We start from the raw sequence: 12161 nt of genomic DNA on the forward strand, positions 1-12161 counted from the left end.
CTTTCTCTGTCCTCTGGCAAAGGACAAACTTTGAAGTTTCCATCTAATGATAGAAATTAATCTGAAATAATGGAATAAGATTTGTTCCAGGGTGGGTATTAAAAACCAAGTCTACCACTTTTGATCAGTTAGTACTACTTGACCCCATTCTCCTGACCCACTCCATACCAGCAAGGATTACAGTCGGTATTAAGAACTTCTTAGGAATATATTGCATTTCCTCTGGAAACAGATCAGACAAACAAAACTCAGAAAATACATACAGCTTCCAAACTTCAGTGGGCAGGCATGCACATCCATGGGGAAATCTTCTAAATGCATAGGACATTCAGCATGTATGGTTAACCTGAAAGGAAGGAGGACAGAAAATGAAAGATAGCCAAGATAATTTTGTTAAACATGAAATTCTATTTGTGTTAGAATGGAGTATACTCAACAGCAATGGAGTATTTCTAAGAATACCATGGTGTTTTACTTGTTTCTTTTCACTGAGAGAAAAAGCCTGTGTGCAAACAAAGGTTGAATTATGTGAACTTGGGTGTTTCTCAAAGTAGCAGCCAATATTGCTTATTTTTGGTTGAGGCTGATGTGAATACCACCTTACCACCTTTAGAAATATATATATAATGGTACTTCCTTAACTACCCTTCAATAAGCATAGAAACAGCAGGTCCTATCTGACTCATTTGCTACTGATCACAGCTTAATTATTTCAGAAAGAATTCTCAGCAGGCTATTATATGAGTTAACCAATTTAAAGAGTGCATAGTGAGGGACAGGGTAATAGAAAGAATATATTTGTTATGATAACTAACAGAAAGAGGAAAAGAAGCCATTGCAGTAGAAGAACACACAAACACACAATCACACAATACACATGCATACCATTCCAATACTACAAAAGCAATGGAGGAAATCAGAAACCTCAAAGGTCAAATCTGAAGAACTTTGAAAAGAATTATAAATGGAAAAGACCATGCTTAAATTCTTAAATGAAAATACTGATGGAGAATTATTTGTCATATTTATATATTCATTTATTTTCATTTGGCTGTCAAAATAATCCATTTTAATGTTTCTGTATGAATTCTTGCAAGTCTTTTGAGGTTGATCTTTCATTGGCCCCAACTTCATTCTCATGTATGGGCATATGCATGGGTATATGTGTACATAAATAATACCTACACAGTAAACATTTAGACTTGCTTAGGCCCTGGCATCAACAGGTTATTACTATCTAGTCTTTATAACTCCTGTGTATATGTGAGACAGCTTCTGTCATGCTAATGGTATTTTAATAAGCTGAGAAGCTGGTCATCAATAGAATTTTTTTTGTTCATTCTTTCCATAGCTTCCTTCTTTACACAGGCATTTTTGTTCATAGCTTTTTTTTATTAGATATTTTCTTTATTTACATTTCAAATGCTATCCCGAAAGTTCCCTGTTCCCTCCCCCTACCCTGCTCCCAACCCACCCACTCCCACATCTTGGCCCTGGTGTTCCCCTGTACTGGGGCATATAAAATTTGCAAGACCAAGGGGCCTCTCTTCCCAGTGATGGCCAACTAGGCCATCTTCTTGTTACATATGCAGCTAGAGACACAAGCTCTGGGGGTACTGGTTAGTTCATATTGTTGTTACACCTATCGGGTTGCAGACCCCTTCAGCTCCTTGGGTACTTTCTCTAGCTCCTTCATTGGGGCCCTATATTCCATCCAATAGATGACTGTGAGCATCCACTCCTGTATTTGCCAGGCACTGGCATAGCCTCACTCGAGACAGCTATATCAGGGTCCTTTCAGTAAAATCTTGCTGGCATATGCAATAGTGTCTTGGTTTGGAGGCTGATTATGGGATGGATCCCCGGGTGGGGTAGTCTCTGGATGGTCCATCCTTTCTTCTTATCTCCAAAATTTGACTCTGTAACTCCTTCCATAGGTAATTTGTTCCCTATGGGACCCAAATTTACCTTGGGACCATGATTTCTGATTAATAGAATATCAACAGATTAAACAAAGGAATTTGTCCTGTTTCATGTCAAGGCAATAGAGAGAGGCATGTAAGGAATCCAATATACAGAGTCTCCATTCATTATTCTTCCTAACCATACTGCTACTATAATAGTGTTAGCTAAAAAATATAAGCAGGTGGTAAATTGTCAGGACACTCTTGTCCAATATTGCTTCAGTTTGGTTGGAACAAGTGAGATACCAGGAAACATTTATATTTAGAGTAAAATTGTAGATGTTCTTACATCTAGGAAGAGATGGGAGGTTCAGTGTGTAATTATTATCATTACAAGGATAAATTGCTAATAAGTTGAGCTATTCATAGCATTTTACAATTTCTAAAACACATTCAAATTGAATAATTCCATTCAGGTCTGCTCCTAAGACTTGTGTCATAGGGATTCTAGTTGCCTGGAACAAAAGTGGATGTTCCCCTCCATCTGCTCTCCCATGCCCTCATGGTGGCCTTGTAAGGAATATACTGTGAACATCATCACCTGTTTCAGATAGAAGAATACAGAGTGCATGTGATTTGCTCAGAAACACACGACATAGAAGACAGGAGCAAGTCTAGAGCTCTTGCTACATTCATTACCTTCTATACATTAGCTTATGGAAAATGTATTCATCATTTAAGAAATGCTTTATTTACCTTGGGTTACCTTTGGATAAACATTTCCTATGTATAAGGTAGCTGTAGTAAAATATGAAGAAAATGTGAAAAAAAAATAAGAGACTCATAGGCCACAATTATTGTTCTCACAGAAACTGGTATAGGAGGAGAAAATAATAATTACCTATTTGGTCAACACATTAATATAGAGTAGTAGTTGTGAACATTAGCCTGGTTAATGTATTGGTCTTTTTCTTTTGCAGAAAGAGCTTGGAGAACCAAAGAAAACAACACAGTATAATCTGACTAACAACAAACTCTGCCCACACATAGACAGGCTTTTTCTTCTTTACTCAGGTGAGATGGACAAGAAATGGATAGAAAAGCAGACAAAAAAGTTATTGTAGATCAGTTCTGTTTCTAATCAGAAATCACTACCATTGCATCCTGCCTTTATAATCTATTTGCTGTGGTCTCATTCTCTACATCCAAAAGGCTGCTGGGTAGACATAAAATAATTTCGCTTGACATTACTCATAAGAGGCAGTATCTTGGAAATAATAATGTAAGTGAAGAGAAGGAACACAATTTTCTTTATTAAATCCTCATGGAAAGTTTTCAGTATCCAACAGGAGGAATAGGTAAAATATATTTCTCTTGTCTCTGCTTCTGTGAATTGTGAAGTAACCCTTTATTCTTTTAAAAAGTGTCAGATTGATAGATATTATAGGCTGACTTAAGACTTGAGGTTTTCCCAAGACACATGAGCATTTTGTAAGTATCCAAGGGATTAGCTAGAGCTGTAAATGTTATTGTCATCATCTAGTTCCAACCTTTGTTGCATAAATGACATACTGAAATAAAAGCCTTGTAGGTGTTTGCTAAAGGGCACACACCTAGATACACTTATTGTCTAGGAAGAATTTGAGAAATGTATAAAGCCAGTCCCAGAACAACTAATAAAGTTCTCTTAAAGATACAGAGAAAATGAAAGAATTGTTATGTTCAAACTTCAAATAGAAGGTCTTATGAAACCAGGATTAACCAAGATGAACTGGAAATGGTAAGCAAGATACACATGCTTAAGTACAAACTTTGGTTTTGGAACTCTGTTGAAACTTTTATTTTTGCTGAAAACTTTTTGTTCAGTTTTCATGCAAATTTTTCCTTAAATCTTTTATGGTTTTTAAAAGAATTCCATATATGATTGCTATGTTTACCTCACTTGTACCCCTCCTGTGTCTGCCCAACTCCCTCCCATATCTATCTATCTATCTATCTATCTATCTATCTATCTATCTATCTATCTATCTATCTATCTGAACACAGCCTTCTCCAGGGATAAGTCCCCTAATAGATTATCCAATTCTAAGTGATCAGCCTTAAACAGGTATGCTATGTATATGAGCAACACTAAATATCTCAGCAGGTTGCACTGCCTGGAGGTTTTTAATGGATTTTTCAAAAAAGAAAGATCAGGGACTCTTCAAAGTACAACACTGCTATCATAGGATTTCCACCATGATCCAGGAATTTGGCTGCTTTTATTTCTGTGTAAATACCAAGGAGTAAAGAAGTGATAATCCAGGAGACTCTTTCCTTTAGAGGAGGCAGATGCAGATGAAAATCCAAAAGCTTTTAAAGTTTAGTCACAAAGGGTATGCCCACACAAATCCTGCAACCCTCATTATTAAAATACCCTCATTTTACTTGCATTGAGGTACTCTGGTTCCTTTGTAGACCAATCCATTGCTTGAAGCAGAATTTTTTTAATGCCACCACAGTAATAAGTCCATGTTGTTATTACCATGGCCTCCTAACTTGCCACTCTGTTAAGAGAAGATTCGATGTAATCCCAAATGCATTCAGAATCAACATTTATATCTACTCAGATTCTAGTATTGTGCTACCATACATTACAATCTTCTTTATCTTCCTGGGTCACTGGGCTCTGGCTCTTTCCACACTCTCTGAATATTTGCTGTTGAGGTTGTGTCCTGTCTGCTCAGAATGTTCTTTTAATTTTCCTTTTGCCATCTTGACTTAATTTAGTATACACTTCATTTTGAACTAGATTTTAGCCATTCAACGAAGGAAACAATCCAACTGAGCAGACTGTTAAACTCAGTTTGATGTAGAGTTCCTTGTTTCTCAGTGCTCAGAAATCTTCCTTTGCACTTTCCTTAATCTTAGGCTAACTAGTAGTTTCTAAAGGAGACCTTCAATGAATGAACTCTGCTCAGTTTCCTACCCCTCACCCTATAGACAACAAACTTTATCATAGTCTTTCTTTTTCTTTTCTCATACCACCTAAGATACACGATACCATAGGTTTTATATTTCTATGTATTGTCCATTCCTTTCTTTACAGAATTTTTGGCTGATTTTTATGCATGCCAAGAGCTAGCATACTGAATTATTTGATTGTTTTTTATTCACAAAGATATATATTTCTATTGAAACCTTGAACTGGGGGGTTAGACAACACAGTTCTAGAAAACTGTGATTTATTTGTAGGATAATATCTTTCTTTTCTCCCTAATGAACTTTTATTTTTTTCTCTCTTTACCCCTCACATAATAAATCCTGATTATGGTTTTCCCTCCCTCTACTTATCCCAGTTCCTCCCCAGGTCCCCTCTCATCCAGATTCACTCTTTTTCTATCCCTCATTAGAAAGTAAACAGGCTTCTATTGGATAATTGTAAAATATAATATAATGAAGATGAAACAAAACTAATATATAACAATCAGACAGAACAAACAGATAAAAGAAAAAGAGCCAAAGAGAAGAAACAAGAAAGAGAGACCCATTTGTTCACACAATCCAGATCAGATTCCCATAAAACACTAAACTAGAAATCATATATATATATATATATATATATATATATGTATATATATATATACACATACATATATGTGTATATATACATATACATGTGTATGTATACATATATGCAAAGAACCTATGTGTGTGTGTGTGTATATATATATATATATGCTTTGTTTTATATGTTTTATTATATGTTTTGTAATATATGTTACATATGTTTTACATATAATATATATGGCTTTTATTATATAATTTATATAATTTTATTACATATACTAAAAACAAAATGAAAATAAAGATAAAATTAAAAAGGAAAAGGAAAAGCCTTTTTAACATGATATTATGAAACAACGAACCTCCAAAGATGCCATTGACTTAATTTTCTGTTGGCCATCTACTATTGGGCATGCAGCCTACCCTTAAGGGTAGTTTGTTTCTCCAGGGAGAGTCCCTTAGAGGAAATTAAATTTTCACTTGAGAGTGGCTGTCAATTGGAGATAGCTTCAAGGTTAGGTATAGGGCATGTGTCCACTTCTCTTTTCAGCTCTAGGACTACACCTGCTGCAGATCTTTGCCAACCCTATGCATGCTACCTCAGTCTCTGTAAGCTTATATGGGAGATTTTGTTGATATAGAGGGCCTTATGTTCTTGGTGTCCTTCCTCCCCTCTGGCTCCTAGACTCTTTCAGTCTTTTCTTCTGCAGGGCTCTCTGAATCTTGGGGCGGGGGTGGGGGTGGTTTTGATACAGATATCCCATTTAAGATTATGTGTTCCAAAGTCTCTCACTCTCTGCATAATTTCTGACTGTGGGTCCCTGTATTTGTTCCCATCTGTTGCAGAAGGAAGCTTCTCCAATGAAAGCTGGTGGCACTGACTTATGATTATAACAGAATGTTGTTCAGAGCCATTTTATTGTTCCTTTTATATTTTTAGTTTATTATCTATGATATATAGATATAGATAGATAGATAGATAGATAGATAGATAGATAGATAGATAGATAGATAGATAGATGCAGTAGCCCTTGGTTTTACTCTAGGTCCTTGGGCTATATAGTTTCTTGTTCTTTATCACTCAAATAGTCTGTTCCATCTTGTGGAAAGAACCTTAAATCAAACCAGATATTGGTTGCCTACTCCCACAAGCTTTGTTCCATTGCCCTAGCATGTCTTGCTGCCAGGATACCATTGTAGATGGTGGCTGGATTGATGTTTATGTTTTTCCTTTGGTAGTATGCAGAGAACCTTCCTGTACTGAAGATGCTAGTACGTAGGCTAAAGGCTCTATGTAGGTGCAAGCTGGATTTCTCCAGGTTCAATAAGTTCAGGTGGTGTCTTCAGCAATGGAACCTTGATGTCAATTTTTGGAGAGCAACCTTTACTCTTTGCAACAGCTTTGGTTGTTTAGGGGTTCCCATGGGAATCCTTTGGTCAGCATCTCACTTAGATGTAACCTAATCCCAATACTGGAAGCTTCATTTGGGACTTTATCTCCCTCATTATTTGTTGAATTTATTTAGATCATCTTCATATATGTATATATTATATATTAGGCTTCATTACACCCCTTCAAATAGCCTTTAATTGTATCTATCTTACCCAACAATCCCTTTCTCACCCCCCCCTCTTCTTGATATTCTTGTTCAAGCACACTCCCCATTCATCTATGACAATTTATCCTACTTCTCTTTCCTAGGAAGATCTGTCTCCCTCCCCCTACTGCCCCAGTCCCTTACTGTATAGCTACCCTCTGTGGTTCTATGGATTGTAGCTTGCTTATCATTGACTTAAGACTTAATATACACTTACAAGCAAATACATATCCTATCTGTCCTTCTGGGACTGAGTTATTTCAGTCAAAATGACTTTTTCTATTCCCATGTATTTACCTGCAAATTTCATGATTTCATTTTTTTTAATGAGTAATACTCAATTGTATAAATGTACCATGTTTTCTTTATTAATTCATTTGTTGGTAGACATCTAAGTTGCTTCCAATTTCTGGCTACTGTACATACAACAATTTTTTTTCTAGTCCCATCCATTTACCTGCAAATTTCATGATTTCATCTATTTTTAATGGGTGAGTAATGTTCCATTGTGTGAAGTACCACATTTACTTTAGCCATTTATTTGCTGATGGACACCTAAGTTGCTTCTAATATCTGTAGAACAACAATATGAACTAACCAGTACCCCCAGAGCTGTGTCTCTAGTTGCATATGTAGCAGAGGATTGCCTAGTCGGCATCAATGGGAGGAGAGGCCCTTGGTCTTGCAAAGATCATATGCCCCAGTACAGGGGAATGCCAGGACCAGGAAGCAGGAGTGGGTGGGTTGGTGAGCAGGGCAGACTGAGGGTATAGGGCGCTTTGGGATAGCATTTGAAATGTAGATAAAGAAAATATCTAATAAAAATAATAATAATAAACAATATCTGGCCATTATGCATATAGCAGCAGTGAACATGGTTGAAGAAGTGTCTAAGTGGTAGTATGAAGCAGGTTTTTGAGTTATGTTCCCTGTAAGGGTGGTAGCTGGATCTTAAGGTAGATCAATTCCTTAGGAACCACTACACTGATTTCCATAGAGGCTGTACAAATCTGCCTTCCCACCAACCATGGATGAGTGTTCTGCTTACTCCGAATTCTCCCAAGCATGAACTGTCACTTGTTTCATTGATATTACCCATTCTGGTGAGTGTAAGATGAAATTTCAATGTAATTTTGATTTGCATTTCCCTGCTACTATGGATGTTGAATATTTCCTTAAGAGTCTCTTGGCCATTTGAGTTTCTTCTTTTAAGAATTCTCTTTTTAGGTCTGTACCTTATTTTAAATTGAGTTATCTTTTTCATGGTATCTAGTTTTTGAGTTCTTTATATATTTTGGATATCAGCCCTTTGTCCAATGTAGGATTAGTGAAATTTTTCCCATTTTGATGGCGCTGCTTTGTCCAAATGATGGTGTCCTCTGCCATGCAGAAGCTTTTCAGTTTCATGAGGTCCCATTTATTAGTCATTGATCTTAGTGCTGGTGCTGCATTCTGTTCAGAAAGTCTTTTCTTGTACCAATAAGCTCATAGATATTCCCCAGATTCTCTTCTATCAGGTTCAGTATATCTGGTTTAATGTTGAAGTCTCTAATATTTGGAGTTGAGTTTTATGCACGGTGATAAGTATGGATTTATTTGGATTTTTCTACATAAAGATACTCAGATTGGCCAGAACCATTTGCTGAAGATTCTGTCTTTTCTCCAGTGTGTAATACTGGCTTCTTGATTAAAAAAAATCAGATGTTCATGGGTATGTAAATTTAAGTCTGAGTCTTTGATTTTATTTCATTTATCAATGAATTTGTTTTTGTGTGAGTACCATGCTGTTTATATTACTATAGTACAATAGTGAAACTTGAAATCAGGGTTGGTGATACCTACAGCAGTTCTTTTATTATTCAGTAGTGTCAGATTGTTTTATCTATACTGAGTTTTTGTGTTTCCATATAAAGCTGAAATTTTTCCTTTCAAAATCTGTAAAGAATTGTGTTTGGACACTGATGGAGATTGTATCAATCTGTAGATTGCTTTTGGTGGAATAGCTGCTTCTATCATATTAATGCATATTAATCCTTGAGAATGGGTGTTTTTCCATCTACTGATATCCTCTCCAATCTCTTTCTCCAAGTAGAATATTATCTTAATCTAACTCCATTATCCATCAGTGTCATTCCTAGAATCTCAGAAAATCCTGGAAGAAAGCATATAATTTAATTCCCCCGTGATTTTATATATGAGTTAAACAAAAGAGAAACTTCTCCAAAGTTATGCAACATATCAGATTCCTGACTCAGTGCTGCACTCATTGCATGATTACAAATCACCTATCATCTAAACAGTGAAGATACATCAGGGGCTTGCTATCATTTTAAACACTTAGAGCTTACTTTTGGCTATGGGAAAAATTGATAAAATTGTTAAGTTATATTGTATGCTAAAAGATGCCATGCTCTAGGGAAAAATACTAAGTACAGGACATGAATTTACTTGATGGAGAGGAGCACAAGTAAGAAACAGGGGAGATGAGCAGTGAACAGGAAGAGCAGCAGATGCAGATGCTCTTGGGTAGAACTGTATCTGTTTTTCTTCAGGAATAACAAGATGGCTTCTATACATACACTTGAGAGATTATGATAGAATATTCATAGAATATAAGTTCTGAGAAGAAACGGTGGGGCTGGATCATAATGCCTTCTAGGACATTTGGTTTTTTACCAGGTGAAAAATGGAGGCATTGGAAGAGTTTCAGTGTAAATGTGACTCAATTTCACTAATGGTTTAGGATCACATTGGTAGCTGTGCAAAGAATAAATTAAACTAAGACAAGGGCAAGAGCAAGGGGATGAAAATTTCAATACCTGTCATGATTTAAAACTCTCAAAATCTGGGAATAAAAAGGCAATTTTCTCAAGTAATAAATGGACTAAATTGCTCAGCCTGAAGATCCGACAAAGCTTTCTGCTCATTTTTGTTCAGTTTTTATTAAAGATTTTGGCAATTCCAAGAAGGAAAGAACTGTGAGTGTGGAGTTTCCACTGGTGATGGTTTTTCAACTGTAAATATATTAAAATACTACTTATGCACTTTAAGAGAATGAATTGCCTGGCATTTAAATTATATTTTAAGAAATATATCTAAAAATTAGGCAATATAACAAAATAAAAAAGATAAAACTGGAAAATAAAAATCAAAACTTACTTTATTTGAAGTTACAAGCTCATATATTCTAAATATAATTAAGATGCCACTCTTACCAAACTGCTTTACAAATTCAAAGCAAACACCAAAACAGGAAAATGATAATTGCTGGTGAGAAGATAGACAGAAAATGGAATTCTGATCTGCCATTGGAAGAAAGCAAGTTAGTACAATGGTTATAATAAATAGCATGGAGGGTCTTCAAAAAGTTAAAAATGTAATTACCATATGAGCCACCTATACCAGTTCTGAATATTCAACTTTAAAAAGTAAAAGCAGAACATTAAAGAGCTATCGACATACCCATTCGGGGCACTGTCATGACTCATGATACTAGTCCCAATGCCCAAGTTGCAGAATCAGTCTAGGTATTCACAAATGGAGAAAAGGATAAGTGAATCTGCTGTAACATACAATTGAGTACTGTTCAATGGCAAAAGAAGAGTGAAATCTGTCATTTTGAAGGAAGTGCGTAGAACTGGAGAATATCACGTTAAGATAAATAAGCATGACATTCACTTAAAATAGATGCATAGAAAATGGTACAAAATAGAGAACACATAAATTTATATATTCAGAGCCAATTGATTTTCATCAAAGATGCCAAGAACACAAAGAAGAAATGGCATTCTTCTCAGGAAATGGTATTATTCAAACTGCACATCCACATGCAGAAAAATGAAACTACATTATTATGTCATACCACATACAAACATAGAGTCCAATCTAATTAAAAGCATAAGCATAATACATAAAACTATGGCTTCAGGAAGAAAACAATGGGGGAAGTTCCACAGCATTATTGTATACAATGAATATTTGAACATGGCCTCAAAAAAGCACAGGTAAAATAACAAAAACAGATTAATTGGCTTACAACATTTTAAAAATTACCACACAGTAAAAACAAACAAAGAAAAAAAAGACAACCAGTCAATACAATAATTAGGTAGCTTATAGAATGGGAGAAAATATCTGGAATCATACATCTCACAATGGATTAATCCAAAAGTATGATGAGCCAAGCCAACATAATAGCAAGAAAATACAATCTAATAAAGTATGATGGACTCAAATACACATTTCTCCAAAACATGGCCAACAGGTGTAAGAGAAGCTGTTCAGTATCACTAATCAGGGGCATACAAATTAATACCACAATAGGCATGGAGGGATGGCAGCAGTACAAGCCTGGCAACCTAATTTCAATCACTGGAACCTACAGGTTGGAAGGACAGGACCAAGTTGGCCTCTAACCTCCACATGCAGGTTTGTAGCATAGTACATGTGCTTCTCTTGTGCACTCTCCTCCCTCTACATATACTGACACTTTTAAACAATAAACAAAACATTACAACCATATTGTACAAGAATAACTTTAGTTAATAACACATTACAAACTTGAAAGTTGCCAAGTAGAATCAATGCTATCACCATGAAAGGAGTCTGGCAATGCATTTGGTAATTAGCTTGGTTTACCATTTCCCACTGTAAGCCTATATAAAACCAGGATTTCTATATGCCACAAATGCAAACAAGATTTATTTGTCAATTTACAAAATAATACCCTAAAATTTAAATCCCACTTCTGCTGGCTAGAATGCATGTAATGTGCCTTGCTGGCTAGCATATTTATAGATATTAGTTAAAGGTCTAAGAATGAATTGTATTAGGAAGGAGAATTTGCAGATTCAGAAGAATCCAGATTTAAAGAGAAAGATTAACACCACTGGCTTAATGTATTGCTACAACCTCAACATATGAGTGATATTAAACAATTCATCCATTTCCCACAGCCCAGGGAAGCTTATACACCAGACAAAAGATATATGCATCAAAATCTCAAAGTAAAACCCTCAAGGTGAAAAGGAAAAGAGACATAGGAAGGAAGGAAGGAAGGAAGGAAGGAAGGAAGGAAGGAAGGAAGGAAGGAAGGAGGGAGGGAGGGAGGGAG

General features: G+C 35.8%; 1 protein-coding gene across 5 annotated transcripts in view; it reads right to left on the reverse strand.

Moving 5' to 3' along the window:
• Positions 1 to 12161, reverse strand: part of Gabra3 (gamma-aminobutyric acid type A receptor alpha3 subunit) — a 201085-nt gene that overhangs the window by 40656 nt on the left and 148268 nt on the right. For all 5 annotated transcript variants that reach the window (XM_029473537.1, XM_029473536.1, XM_029473538.1 and 2 more), the window contains one exon: positions 264 to 346. In XM_029473537.1, the coding sequence (XP_029329397.1) occupies positions 264 to 346 (83 nt within the window). The remainder of the gene's footprint in view (positions 1 to 263; positions 347 to 12161) is intronic.

This window comes from Mus caroli, chromosome X, assembly GCF_900094665.2.
Source record: "Mus caroli chromosome X, CAROLI_EIJ_v1.1, whole genome shotgun sequence".
Lineage (NCBI taxonomy): Eukaryota > Metazoa > Chordata > Mammalia > Rodentia > Muridae > Mus > Mus caroli.